At 39.9% G+C, this 15,221-nt stretch overlaps 1 protein-coding gene across 1 annotated transcript in view; it reads right to left on the reverse strand.

Annotated features, from left to right (window-relative positions):
- Window positions 1-2,561, reverse strand: part of CCDC39 (coiled-coil domain 39 molecular ruler complex subunit) — a 43,537-nt gene extending 40,976 nt beyond the window's left edge. The window contains 1 exon segment of the mRNA XM_074298266.1: window positions 2,363-2,561. Coding sequence (XP_074154367.1) covers window positions 2,363-2,452 — 90 coding nt within the window. The 5' untranslated portion in view covers window positions 2,453-2,561.
- Window positions 2,562-15,221: the final 12,660 nt, after the last annotated feature.

Below are 15,221 nucleotides of genomic sequence, written 5' to 3' on the forward strand. Positions count from 1 at the left end.
GGAGCTATGAGCGTAGAGCATGTGCTATGAATCCTGATAAGTTTTACTAAAACTGCTTTCTGTCTCTCTCTTCCCCCCATCTCCCTACTTCCTTCTCCCCTCCCTCTATCTCTCATCTCTTTCTCTCCACGCTTTATATCTTTCTTTCTCTGTCTCTTCTCTCTCCTCTGTCTCTGTGTGTGTGTCTCTGTCTCTTTCTCCCCTGTCTCTGTGTGTCTCTCTGTATCTTCTCTCCCTCTATATTTGTGTCTTTTTGTGTTTCTGTCTCTGTATCTTTCCTTTTTCTGTATCTCCTCCTGTCTTCCTCCTTCCTTCCCTATCTCCCTCCCTGTCTCTCTTCTTTCTGTCTCTCCACTCTCTGTGTCTCTCCTTTCTCTCTGTATCTCTCTCCTCTCTCTGTCTCTCAGTCTCAGTCTCTTCTTTTCTGTCTCTCTCTCTCTTTCTCTCTTTCTCTCTCTCACATACAATACACACACATACATATCTCTATCAAAAGGGATGGCTGACTGGAGAAGGCAAAAAATACAAATATATTTGGAAATGAAGGTTGTGTAAAAAGCATCAGTTTAAAAACTGCATCCCTAGAGTTCTTCCACCTTTTCCCCTTCCTCCAGTTTCTAGACCCTTCTTCATTCTGGCCCCCTATATTGTCACTAACTCATATCTTTCTCGGGGAATGCAAAATCAGAAATGAAATCAATCCTGGAGATTGTGTATGTAAGTACAGAGAAAACGGGTGTAAAAGAAGCACCTAAATGCAAGGTAATTGGGCCCGGGATTCTCCAGCTCACACTAGGGTGAGACAAGCAGAGAAAAGGGTATCACTAAGCAGGAAGTGACCCTCACTTGGGAAGGAGATCAAGTCCATTCCAGCCTTTCTATTCAGTGAAGGTTGCCTATATTTGTGGAGTCTGATGTAAGAAGCATTTTTGGCTACTTCAGAAGGGTCTGTTCCCACTAAACAAACATGTTCAAGTAAAACTAGACAGTCACTTTCCCCATCACTTCCTTATCATCAGATTTCTGGAACTGATTTTTTTTTAACTAAAAAAAATAGAACTTTCTAGTTTATTCCCGTTAAGTTTATTTTATTGATCTGTTATAAATCTAAGCATTAGGAGGCTTTCCCAGCTTCCTAACATCAAGCCTAAATTAGTCTAGCTCCCGATTCTGTTCCTATCCCTAAAACTGATCTCCCAAATTTAATCCCCCTGCCATCTTCTCTTAGATTTATTTTATCTTTTCATTTATTTATGTATTTATTTTTACCTTTTATCTCTTTCTGTTACTACACACAGTGGTAACAAACTGAAATAGAAATAATTCCCCGTGGGTGCATATCACCTTAGAAAACCACGCCGTTACCCGTTAGCATGTAATCATTTTAATATTTAATTAGTAGTTTTATTCACCTTGTCAAACATTTCTCGGTTACATTTTAATCTGGTTTCGGGCCAACGCGAGAGTTTTGCAGCTGTCACTGAGCTGGACACCGGTTTTGGGTGGGTACGAGCGCAGCTTGGGGCTGATCATCCCCGAATGGGGGACAAGGCCCCAAACTTTCCTGCTAAAGCGCTCTCTGCCAGAGGCTCCCAGGCCCGGCCCTGTCCCCCGCGGGCCGCGTGCTGTTACCAGGGAGACTCATCTAGGGCTGTGTAATTAACAGGGAGACTGACAAAAAGTAAGCCCTGTCTGCTCCCCGTTCTCCCGGTGTGACGGACTGATTCGAATACTCCTCGGGGATGGCTGGTTCGATATTTAAAAGTCTGTAAGGAGCCATCCAGCTTCCCCCTCCCCTGCCCCCATCTCCCGCTCCGACCTAGGACCCCTGCCCCAAGATGCTGATCCCTGGCCCCGGGATCCCCAACCTTGACCCCAGAGCCTCCCGACTTCACATCCCCAACCTTGGCGCTTCGTCCAGTTCCGGGACCTCGAGTTCCCAGACCCCCCCCACGACCTTAGACACAGGACTTCTGCCCCCCTTCTTCAACACCGTCATTTTCCCGACCTAAGGCCCCAGCCGCTTACTGCTGAGCCCAGGCCTTCTGACCTCGACCCCGTGGGACCTTGACCTTGACCCCAGAGCCTCCAGACTTCACACCCCTAACCTTGGCGCTTCGTCCAGTTCCGAGACCTCGAGTTCCCAGACCACCCCACGACCTTAGACACAGGACTTCCGCCCCCCCCCTCCCCCCCCCGCACCTTCATTCTCCCGACCTAAGGCCCCCGCCGCTTATTGCTGAGCCCAGGCTTTCTGACCTCGGCCCTCAGACTCCCTCCCTCCTCCTGACTCTTAACTTGAATCCATGGGCCCAGTACTCGTGACCTCAGCCCCAGGGTCCCGACCTCTACTCCCGCTCACCTTATTCTCAAGCTCCTTGTTTGGCTCATCGGCCACGGGGATGGCGAAGCCATCCTCCCAGTGCAATTCCGCCAGGAAGTCGTTGCTCATGATGGCGGTGGTGGCGGCGGCGGACCCCAAACGAGCCTATTCAATTCCCCGAAGTCCCAGCTCCGTTCTTCTCTGGCTGCTCAGCAACCCTAGCAACCCCTCGGCGCCCTTGGTTACCAAACAGGAAGTACCTCGGGAGAAAGGAGGGACTTCCGTCAAGCTGAGGTCGGGACCTCAAGCCAGGGACTCTGAAACCTGGAGCCTGATTGGCCGACCCGTTCCCTGTACCGAAGGACGTAAGACACCCTGCCCCTTCTGAATCCCAAAGGATCCAAAACATTGCAGGGCCTGAAAGGAAGGGGCGGAGCCGGAGCCCTGATTGGTACATCATGGAAGCACGTGCGGCGTGGTTCACCAACAGCTGACCGTATTAAGCGGACTGAGCTTATTTTTAGAAACTGCGTGAGTCTGTTAGCCTAAGCCAGGGCGGCGAGGCTTGCTGGTCTCTATCTGCCGCGGTCTCTTCCTTCCTCTCCTCCGGCCCTCCTCGAAGGCTGCTGACCGCCTCTTGCAGCCGAAACTGCCCGGTCCGAAGGCCTCGGCGCTCTCCTGCTCCCCCGCTTCCTTGGGCCGGCCATGTGTCCGGAGGGGGGCGGATTAAACCCACTTCTGCTTGGCACTGACAGCTCTTCACGAAGCCCCTTCCCAGCGTTCGCCCCCCCCCCCCCAACACTCCAGTGCTGCGGTGCTGGCCTCCGTGCTCCTGCTCAAGCATGGAACGCCGTCTCCCATTGCCATGCCTTTGCCCAGGCTGTGCAACCCCCCATCATCTTTCAGGACAGCCCCAGTGCCGCATTCTGCAGCCTTTCGCCTGCTCCAGCACCCCCCCTGAAGTTACCGAGTGCCTGCTTTGTACGCTTGTTGTATATACCTAATAAGCTCCTTAGGTGGCCTAGCCTTACCAGACCTAAAACTATGTTATAGAGCATTAGTCATCAAAACCTTCTGGTCCTGGCTAAGAAGTAGTGGATCCGTGTAGGTACTCGAGATACAGTACCAGTGACTGTGGTCATTTCCCGTTTGATAAGCCCAGAGTCTCCCGCTTCTGCGATAAGAACTCACTATTTGACAAAAAATTATTGGGAATAATGGAAAATAAAGAGTATGGCCGAAGCTCGGCATAGACCAACATTTCACACCATACTAAGAAAAGGTAAAAATGGGTTCGTGATTTAGACATAAAAGTTAGGAGACCAAGGAATAGTTTACCCTCAGATCCGTGGAGAAGGGAGGAACTTACAGCCAAAGAAGAGCTAGAGAACATAATAAAATGCAAAATGGATCGTTTTGATTACATTAAATTAAAAAGGTTTTGCACAAACAAAACCAGGCAGCCAAGATTAGAAGAGATTCAGAAAGCTGGGAAACAAATTTTTTTTCTGATAAAGGCTTCATTTCTAAAATATATAGAGAATTGACTCATATTTATAAGAATACAAGTCATTCGCCAGTTGATAAATGGTTAGAGGATATGAACATACAATTTTCAGATAAAGAAATTAAAACCATTTCTAGTTGTAGAAAATAATGCTCTCAATCAGTATTGGTCAGAGAAATGCAAATTAAAGCATTCTGAAGTACCACTTCACACCTATCATTGGCTAAGATGGCAGGAAAAGATAATGACCTATTTTGGAGAGGATATAGGAAAACCGGGACACGGAGGTATTGCTGGCGAATTTGTGAACTGATAAGCCATTGTGGAGAACAATTTGGAACTATGAACAAAAGGCTACAAAACTGTCCCTATCTTTCAATCCAGCAGTTTGACTTCTGGATTTGTATCCCAAAGAGATCACAAAAGAGGGGAAAGGACCACACGGGCAAAAATGTTTGCAGCAGTTCTCGTTTGTAGCAAGGAATTGGAAAATGAGTACATGCCCATCAATTGGAGGATGGCTGAGTTATGGAATATGACAGAATAGTATTGTTCTATAAGGAGCAATCAAGATGATTTCAGAAGACCTGGAGAGATGCATGAACTGATGCTAACTAAAGTGAGTAGACCCAAGAGATCATTGTACACAGCAGCAAGATGATGTGATGGTCCATTCTGATGGACGCAGCTCTTTTCAACAATGAGGTGATTCAGACCAATTCCAAAATACTTGTGATGGAGAGAGCCATCTGCATCCAGAAACTTTTGATCCAAACTTGCATCATTATTATATCTGACAATGATCTTATGTAAGATGTATAGAGAATTAACACCAATACAAAAAACCAAGTGTTATTTCTCCGAAGAATAAGTATTATATGTATATTAACTTTCTCTTATTTTTCATATCCAAATCTTTGGGACCTCATTTGGGGTTTTCTTGGCAAAGATACTGAAGTGGTTTGCTATTTTCTTCTCCAACTCATTTTAAAGATCAGGAAACTGACTTACTAGTGTCACAGCAAGTGTCTAAGACCACTTTTGAACTCAGGGGGGTGAGTCTTCCTGACTCCAGACCTAGCACTCTATCCACTGCACCACCTAGTGGCCCTATATATGAATTAAAAGTTCTTTTTTAAAAATTGCAAACTTTTAAAAAATTTAAATTGCTCCAAATGTTTAAAAATAATAAAAATGCATAACAAAATATTCCAAAGTTTTGCTTCACATGCAAAAAAAATGGAAAAGATATGAAATAGTTAATATTGGAGGGTAAAATTGAAAACTTAACACACTATTGGTGAAAGTATAATTTGTCTAACCATTCATTATGGAAAGTAATTTGGATTTTTTTAAAATTAGAATGACCATGCTCTCTGACACAGCAAAGATCTCACTGTTAGGCATTTACCTCAAGCAAGTCAAAGGCAGAAAGAAATATGCGTCAAAATATTGAAGCAGCATTTTGGGGGTAATAACTGGAAAAAAGTATATGCTCATCAACTGGGAAAGAACTCAACAGATTATGGCATATCACTTATAGAATTTTATAACACAAGAAGAAATGATAATTATGAAGAATTCAGCAAGGAAAGAGATGAACCAATGCTAAGTGAAGTAAGAAAAAGCAGAAAAACTAATTACAAAAATGACTACAAAAATATAAATAAAAAAGAACAACAAAAACAAAATCTTGAATGCTATGTAATTATAATAACCAAGTGTGACCCTTTAGAAAACTTGAGAAAATGCACATTTTTTTTCTTCCTTGAAAAAGCGGGGGACTATGGGTGTGAAATATTGCATACTGTCAGATGAATAGGATTTGTATGCTAGTTGATTTTGCTGAAGTACATTTTTTAAAATTCCTTTGGAAATGAGGTTGATGTTAAAAAAAATTTTAAACATATGAATTTCTAAAAAAAAATTATAAATGGGAGAGTATTCCAGGGAAAGGAAACAACATCAACAAAATATATGGAAGAGGTAAAATGGAAAGTGTGGAATATAGGGAGTAGCCAAGCGGCACAGTAGATAAAATGGAGACAGAAAGACCTGAGTTCACATCTTCTCTCACAGAAGTATTAGTTTGGGACTTTGAGTCAAGTCAACCTCTCAGCCTGTTTCCTCAAAAGTCTGTAAAATGAGAAGGTTGGACTCCTCTAAGAATTCTTTCAATTCTAAATCTATAATTCCATGAGCAGTATTGGTTAGAGAAATGCAAATTAAAGCAATTCTGAAGTACCACTTCGCATCTATCAGATTGGCTAAAATGGCAGGAAAAGATAATGACCTATTTTGGAGAGGATATAGGAAAACCGGGACACTGATGTATTGCTGGTGAATTTGTGAACTGATAAGCCATTGTGGAGAACAATTTGGAACTATGAACAAAAGGCTATAAAACTGTCCCTATCTTTCAATCCAGCAGTTTGACTTCTGGATTTGTACCCCAAAGAGATCACAAAAGAGGGGAAAGGACCCACATGTGCAAAAATGTTTGTAGCAGTTCTTTTTGTAGTGGCAAGGAATTGGAAAATGAGTGCAGGCCCACCAATTGGAGGATGGCTGAATAAGTTATGGATAAAGATCAAAATGAGATAAAGATTAAAACTAAAATGGCATCATATCATGTAGAGAATAAATGCCAAAATAGAGTTTAAAATTTAATGAGGAGGTATTAGAATTCTGTTCCCTCCCATGTAATCTCATAGGAGTATGGATTTACAGTGAAATTGGACCATAGAGATCAAGATCGCCATCATTTTACATTAAAAAAAAAACACCTGGGACATAGAGACATTTAAGTCATCTGGCCAAGGTCAGACAGTTAATAAGGGCCTGAGATCAAGGAATCACCTTGTGGGTGGAATCTGTTTTATTGCTGTGTTTGTATCCCTATCTTCTGACAGAGTACCTAGTTTCTAATAGTTGGATTTATAAATGTTTATTGAATTGTATTGAGCAGAATAGTGATGAGTCTAAACATATATAAAGGCAGACTGGAAGGAGAAGAGAAAAGTGAGACCTATTGGGGAAGTATTGTAATAATCAAGGATACTAATAATGGGCATCTATTTTAGGATGATGATAAAGGGAAGAGATACAATATTACAAAAGACAAAAGAGATAGACTCATATACCTTGCAAAACTGGGAATATTTAGAGGAAATAATGGACCTTTAATAGAACAGAACACTTTTAACTGTTTCTGATAAAAAGACAAGAACTGAATAAACATTTTGAAATGAAAAGACAATAATCAAGAGACATTCAGAAAAGCATCTTTATTTGAGCATCTGGAAGGGGCTTATAATGGATGTAATGCAAATACTCTTATAGAGGGTAAAGAAAACTGTCCCTTCAAAAGCTTAATCTCTGCAAAAGGTATTAAGGAAGAAAAGAAAAAGAAAATTAGAGGTTTTAGGGGGAAGATTCGTTCTTTTCCAAGGGTCTGAATGGAATTAAAGATAAGGGAGGGTAAAAACAATACACTGGCGTAAAGGAGGAAGAATCATGGTGGACCTTGCTATTTCTCATAATTAGGCGCAATGAGAAGAAGAATATATAAAATGAATGGATAGAGTGGGTATGAGAAGATACTCATTCTTTCTGAAATGTACAAAGGAGAATTAACGCACACACTCACAGAGAATTTGGTATAGAAATCCCTCAAACTCAACAGGGAAATCAGTTGGTGATAGGCAGGATGAGGCTAACAGGGAAGACAATACAAGAAAGGAAACAGCTTCAAAAAAATCCTTTGAAGAAGTCAAAGAGAAAAATGGAAATGAGAAGGGAAGAACTAGAACCTAGACATTTTAGGGATATGGCTGAATAACTGTTGTATAGAAATGTAATGGAATATTATTGTGCTGTAAAAATTTAAAACAGAAAACTAAAACAAAGATAATAATATTATAAAGAAAAACAACTTTAAAACACTCATGAACTGACCAATGGCCGACTTCATTTCCAAAGGACCTCAGATGAAATATTTCTCTACCTCCTGATGTTCACTGTAGAGAGAGAGACATGCTCTTGGGCATGGATACAGCATGAATTAACTTTGTTTATGTTTATTTTTTTTTACAAGATTGTTGTTTTCTGGAGAAAAACTGGTTTTAAAAATAAATAAAAGGCAAAGTTCAGAAAGAAGCACAGAGAAGCAGGATAGTTTTGAAAATAACATGGCATTATTAGAAACTTTTTGTAAAAGCAAGTAGTAGAAGAGGGAAATTCAGTTTTATATACTATAATCTTTTTGTGTTCTGCTATGAATATAGAAATGTTCTCTTCTATGTTTAAGTTCAGAATAAAAAATAAATTAATGACACTTGCCCCATCTCACTCCACCCCACCCCTACCATCATAAAGAAAAAGGAGAAGAAGGAGAAGAGATTTGAGAAGGTTGAAGTGAGGAAGTGGGCATTGCAGGCATGGAGAATCAGCTTGCAAAGATACGGAAATAGAAGATGGATTGTATGGAGGCGTATGGAGGAAGAATAAAACCTTCAAGTCTCCATCCAAGATTTATTAGATGTGCCCCAGCTGTGTAATCCCAGCTGAATTCCTTCAGGTCTAATCTCTAGAAATAGTGTTAAAATTTTCCCTGTGGTCATGAGATATTCAGTCACAAATAACTATGACAGACATGACCTGTTCACTCTCTTCCTCCAAAGCCAATGGGCTGTTAGGAAGTAGACTTAACTTTAGCCAGCCCAGCTGTCACTGAGGCTGAGAGTGAGGCACGGAAAAGTGTCACGGAAATTACTCGCTGAACTCTAAATAAAGCAATGCATGATTAGAGTCATAGAGTCGTTGATCATTAGGCCTGGAAGGAAACTATAATAAGCACAGATGCTGATGGCTTCATGCCTCCACTGTGGGAAACCCATATCTCCCTGAAAGAATCCTCCTTTCAATGCATATGGGTTGGGGAGACCCAGAAAATAAATAAGCTAGGTGTCTAATTGACTAAGAGAAGGAATTTGGAGTAAGATCGTTTTGGGGAAAGACTACAGTGTTTTTACTGGTCCTGAGTCAATTCACTTCTGTTCAATGCAACAAGCATTTTTAAGTCCCAGTGCTCCAGATCTGTACCGAATATAGACAAAACTTAGGCAATCTGTGTTTTCATAAAGTTTTGATTCTCCTGGGAGGCTATTGTAATAGTACAGGTGAATAGTGATACAGGCTGGAATTAAGGTAGATGTTGTTTGAGTAGATAAAAGTAGACAGTTACAACCAATTGAGACAGAATCAGAGATACAATAATTGATTTAAAAAAAACTCACAAATTTATGACAGAAAAGCCTTATTTTCTTAGCCTGCTATTTACCTGAATGTTCAGAAATCTTAGCTGAGCACAAGCTCAATAAACTAATGGTGTGACATAGTTGTCTTTTTAAAAAAGAGAAGTGCATGTCCAGAAGGAAAGCCCAGTCCCACTCTACATGGAGTATTGGGTTGTTTTGGGGGCATCAGTCTGCAAGGGTAACAAGTGGAAGAGCATCCAGGAGGGAAACTGGCAAGAGCCTCAAAACAGTTGATATTTGTCATGAAGATGAGGAGACCAGAGATGTGGGGATAGGAGGAGTGGGAGGAGAAATGAACCATGTTCATTTATTTAGAGTTGTCACATGAAGAAAGATTCCTCCAGCATCACTCCAAAGAAAGTGGATGCTAATTCACGAACATAATTCAGAATTATATGGGAATTATATTGAGTCTCAATCTTACAATGACAAAAGAAATAAAGTTCAAGCTCAGATCTGATGACTTTAAATCTAATATTTCTCCATAGTCTCTCTGAATGCCTTCTCCAAGAGATAGCTATTCCATTGTCAAGGTGACGAAATTATAATATGATGGAGAAAACAATTGATTTGGAGTCTACAGGTCTGAACAAAAAGCTCATCTCACTTGCATCAGTAATACTCCAGTTACAAAGAATGTCTTCCTCCTTTTACTAAGGAGACCAAATAGGAAGGAGGGAATATAGATAATGGGTGATGTCTTTCTATGCAAGCAACACTAAAAATTCACATAAAAGACCTTCTTGTTTCTATCTGGGAGAGACTAGTGCTGCCCTTAAGAAGTCTTACATTCAAGTTTTTTGATATTCACTATGTAAAACTAGGCAAGTCACTGAACTTACTGCCTAAAACGTGACACCTCAATAACTCCTTCCCCTCCCCAATACAAAAATAATCCATTAGATTGATGCCGATGCTGTCTAATAGGAAAAGCTGGTGGATAAGTAAGCTCTAATTTTTAAAAAGAATGCTTGGCTTTTGGAGATAAGCAGGTTAAAAAAAAAAGCTGAGAATCTTCTGGAAGAAAATCCCAGACCTCTCTTGCACATCAGCCAAGGAGCATACTTACCCAATATAAAATATCCTTCAAATCCTATAGAATGAACTAGACCACTTAGAAAAAAACAGCCCCAATGGTTTCCCGCCCTTATTTTGGAAGGATTATTTCATTTTTATTTTTCTCCAATTACGTGTGAAAATAATTTTTAACATTTGCCCTTAAAACTTTGAGTTTAAAATTCTTTCCCTTCCTTCCTCCCTACTCCACTGAAAAGGCAAGCAATTTGATATAGATTATACATATGTAGTCATGCAAAATATTTCCATGTTAGTCCTGTTGTGAAAGAAAACATAGACCCCAAAAAGGTCCTAAAGAAAAATAAAGTAAAAAATACATTTGAAGTAAAAAAAAAAAAACTATCGATTCATTGTGTAAGGATGGATAGCATTTTACATCCTAAATTCAGAGTAATCTTGGATCATTGTATTGCCTAGAATAGCTAAGTAATTCCCAGCTGAAGGAACATCTTACAAAATTGCTGTTACTTTGTACCCAGTGCACTTCCCTTTGCATTATGGCTCCCCACTCTGGACCAGTGAAGATGCAAGGTTTCTTTCCCTGCATCCATCCGATGCACAATCATCCAGCAGATGGTGCTGTGTGTCTATCTAGGTCAAGAACCAGTAATGGAAGCTTTCCACCAGAGCCCTCATCAAGGTCTCCTATTATAATGAAGATCATTATTCCCGTGTTCCAAGCCAAATCTCAGGATGAGGCATTAGAGACATACTTGAGGAGAAAACACCCAGAAATAATTGTGGAGTAAATAAGAACATAACCACCTATTGACGAGAATGTTTCCCTGCTCATTCTGGCTCTCCCATGACTGAGCCTCCGAGTTAGATCTATTACCAATTCACAGATGCAAAATTACAGTTGCGTTTGTTTTTCTAAAGCCTGTTAGTTGCTATTGTTGTGGAGCTGTGAAATAATGACAATAATTAACAATGAGAGCGTGAATGCAGAATTCTCCTGAGTTTGATCAACATTTAAGTGATTCGTGCACTTGAGAATCCCTAGATGCATTAAAAAAAAAAAAAAAATGAAAACACTGGTGAATGTAAATTTTGCAAATAAAGTTTCTTTGAAAAGGAAAGTGATTTGGGTCACAGATTGTTTTGGTTTTATGTATTTACTTTCTTGGGAATGTGGTAAGTGTTCCTGGAAGGTAAGTCCCCTGAGGGCAAATGGAATATGTTACCAGAAGATGGGGTTTAATTACTGTTCTGTCACTTATTACTGCATTTGTGTGGCTTTGTGCAATAATAAATTAATAACTAGTATTTAATAATAATAGTTATTATTAATAACTAGCATTTGTGCAGTGCTAAAAGGTTTGGAAAGTGCTTTTACAAATATTATCTCATTGGTACATGTATAGCCTGGATCAGGATTATTTGCTGTGTTGGGGAAGGAGAGGAAAGGTGAGAAAAAGAAATTTGGAACTAAAATTTTACAAAAATGAATGTTGAAACCTATCTTTACATGCAACTGGAAAAATAAAATAAATATAAAAGTATATAACTATATATTCATATATAAATATAAAAATACTATAAAATAGTATACTATTTTATTTAATTCTCACTATGTCCTGGAAAATAGATGTTATTTTGATAATAATAAATAATAATAGCTAGCATTTGAATAGGATTGTAAGATTTGCAAAGCACTTTGACAGACATATTTCATTTAATTCCCAATCCTGAGAAATAGGTGCTATTATTATCCCAATTTAACAAGTAAGGAAACTGAGGTCAACTAGAGTTGAAGGGTTACCCATGTCACATAGGTAGTAAGCTATTAAGGTGACTTTTGAATGCAGGTCTTTCTGACTCCTGGTCTAGAGTACCAACTACTGTACCACCAGAGTATTTCAATTCTCTGGCTCTCTGTGTCTACAGAATAAAGGTCTTTTCCTAGATAGCCTCTGAGATGTCTTCCAACCCCCAAATCTTTGATGCTTCCAACTCCATCTGTTAGGTTTTGCCTTTATATCCCCATGCTCTGTCTGGCACAAGCCTTAAACAGGGTACTTAGTAGGAGCTAGAAGCTAGAAGAGTAGGACCTCAGAGATGATTCTCCAACCCCTTCAAATTACAGAGAAGGAAACAGAGACCCAAAGAGGTTACTAAATACTTGTTGAACTAAATTAACTGTCTGTGTTAATTCACATGTACCTTTCTGAATTGCATTAGACAAGAAGGAAAGATTTAGAAGATCAGAGACTAGGATCTAGGGTCAGTTTTGTTGTGTTGGCCATAGAAATTGGAAGGGATCTTCAATTTCTTTGGTATAAGAAATTCCTGAAAAAGAAACTTTTTGCTTTTTCTTAATAATGATATATTCCATCTGTTGATTATCTCCAATTTATCATGTCTATTGCTGCTTATCTCCCTATTAGACTGAGAGGTTCATGGGCAGGGATTACCTTTTGCATTATTTATATACCTGCTGTGCAAGGTACATAGTAGGTGATTAATAAATATTCACTGACTGACATCTACCAATGGAGAGGAGTTCTACCAATGGAGATAATTTCACACACATACACACATAAGTGTGTATGTAGTAGTCAAATACATGATAGAAAAGAGTAGGCTTGAACAGCTTCCTAAAGGAAAGAGAGACCCTATCAATCAGAGATAGGTAGAACTGGCTTTTAGGCAGGAGCACAGCCAATGCAAAGGCCCAGGGGCAGGAGATAGAGTGTTACCAGTGCGAAACACTTACAACTCTTCTCAGAAGCCGGTTAGTCTGAATCTCCAGGGTATGGGAGGGGGGGATAATATCTAATGAGGCTGGAAAGACATGTTAGGATCGTGTTATATGTAAGGTTTTAAAGATTAATCTGATTCTAGCAGCAGAAAGTCACTTCTGGGCAATTTTTATCCATGTCTGTCAATACATTCTCAGCAATCTTCAAGGATTTAGGGCTCCTGAAGGAGTCATTTATTCAGTCAAAAACCACTTATTAACTGACTACTACTTACAAAGAACTAGACTAAAAGTGGAGGGGAAGAGGGAAGGAAAAAAGAGAGAAGATAATCCTTTTATATTCATAATAATTAAAACTGGACTGCTATCTAGAGAAGTCCATAACACTGAGCTGCAATAATCACTCTTGCCTTTTCTAGACTGGCAAAATTGGAAAGCATTCTGTTAGTTGCCAGCACAAAGCCTTTGGAAAATGGAAGAGTGCCGCTAATTGGGATTTGCTATTGACTTCAAACGGTAACCTACAAATCGGGGCATGTTATTTACAGTATTCATTTACTATATGAAATCTGGATTGAGTTAAATGGAATGCGGCAATCTCTCTAATGCCTTTTCATGGTCTTTGAAAATTCTCCTGCTGTTTCGTTCTCTGAAAGGAAGGCGCTCTAATAATCCTAGCATAATATTGTGTACATCATAGGCACTCATCGATAAATACTTGTTGAGTTAATGAATTGATTGATTGGTGACTGGCACCCTTTTTGAGGACCAATTTCTCGTTCTGATTTTCCAAGCACATCTCCGCCTGACAGGCCTAAAATTTTTGTTTAAAGTGCTTTTGTTAGTGTTTTAAAGGGTTCTCTGCTTATGGTTGACTGACAGCCCATGTGGAAGAAAAATACATTCTGGGCTCAAAACTCTATGGATTCAAACCAGTGCTCTACTAGATGCTGAGCTCCTCATTTGTGAAACAAGTTGTCATTCATTCAAGTCCAACTCCATTTGGAGTTTTCTTGGCATAGATACTGCCATTTCCTTCTTCAGTCTATTTTATAAATGAGGAAACTGAGGCAAACAGAGTTAAGTGCCTTGCCCAGGGTCACATAATTAATTAGTGTCTGAGGCCAGATTTAAAGTCATGAAGAAGAGTTCTAATGATTTCAAGCCTAGTGAGCTGTCCATTGTACCACTTAGCTGTCCATAAAATGAAAAGATCTAGATCAAAGCTTCTTCGACCATGGGAAACTGAATGTGGGAATCACAAAATTATGATTTATTATCAGCAAGTGTTTGATAAATATACCTATTTTGCATACCTATATACCCCGGGTCATGTAAAAACTTCTCAGGCAAAAAGGTATTGCAATTGGAAAAAGTTTAAGAAGCCCTGATCTAATTGATCTACCTCTAAGATCCAGGACTCACTCACACATTCTCTCTCTCTCTCTCTCTCTCTCTCTCTCTCTCTCTCTCTCTCTCTCTTTCTCTCTCTCTCTCATCTCTCTTCTCTCTCTCTCCTCTCTCATCTCTCATATATATATCACCATAAAACAGGACAATGGGAGAAACACGAAGAGGTAGGTATCACAAACTTCAAAGCTCAGTGCCATCTTAGAGCTCATCTGGTGCAAAGTTTTCAATTTACACATGAAAAACCTGAGGCCAAGAGAGCACATATGACTTGCCAAATATCACAGATAGAATAAATGATATGGTTAGTCCTCCACAATCTATTTCGCGCACAATCTTTCCCTTTCACCAAAATGAGAATTCAGACACAGCCTAGTGAAAAAGAAAGGAGAAGTGGATAGTGGATAGTGACTTAGGGAGGACTAGGATCTAATTCATTACTACAGGGAAGGAAAAGGAGCAGCAGTGCTTACTGGAGTCATCAATGAGTTCCTTCCCTGCTAATCTCCCCACTTTTAGTCCTATACTGATATCAGAAATGAGGGCATCTCCCCAGGCTAAATAGTCACCAGAGTGGAAATTGGAGTGAGGAGTGGGCAGAGGGTACAACCTTTTCCCTGTTCCAAGGTACAAATCAACAATGTGTGCTAGAGACTCTTAAGTTTAATCTGCATTAATGAACATTTTCTCTTTCAATTTATTAGATCTAAACAATAATGGGCAACTAGGTAACTCAGGGGATGAAGTTCTAGACCTGAAATCAGGAAGATTCAGCTTCTTGAATTAAAATCTGGTGTCAGACACTTACAAGATGTGTGATCCTAGGCAAGCCACTTAACCCTTTTTGCCTCAGTGTCCTCATCTATAAAATGAGCTGGAGAAGAA

This window comes from Sminthopsis crassicaudata, chromosome 3 (genome assembly GCF_048593235.1).
Source record: "Sminthopsis crassicaudata isolate SCR6 chromosome 3, ASM4859323v1, whole genome shotgun sequence".
Classification (NCBI taxonomy): domain Eukaryota; kingdom Metazoa; phylum Chordata; class Mammalia; order Dasyuromorphia; family Dasyuridae; genus Sminthopsis; species Sminthopsis crassicaudata.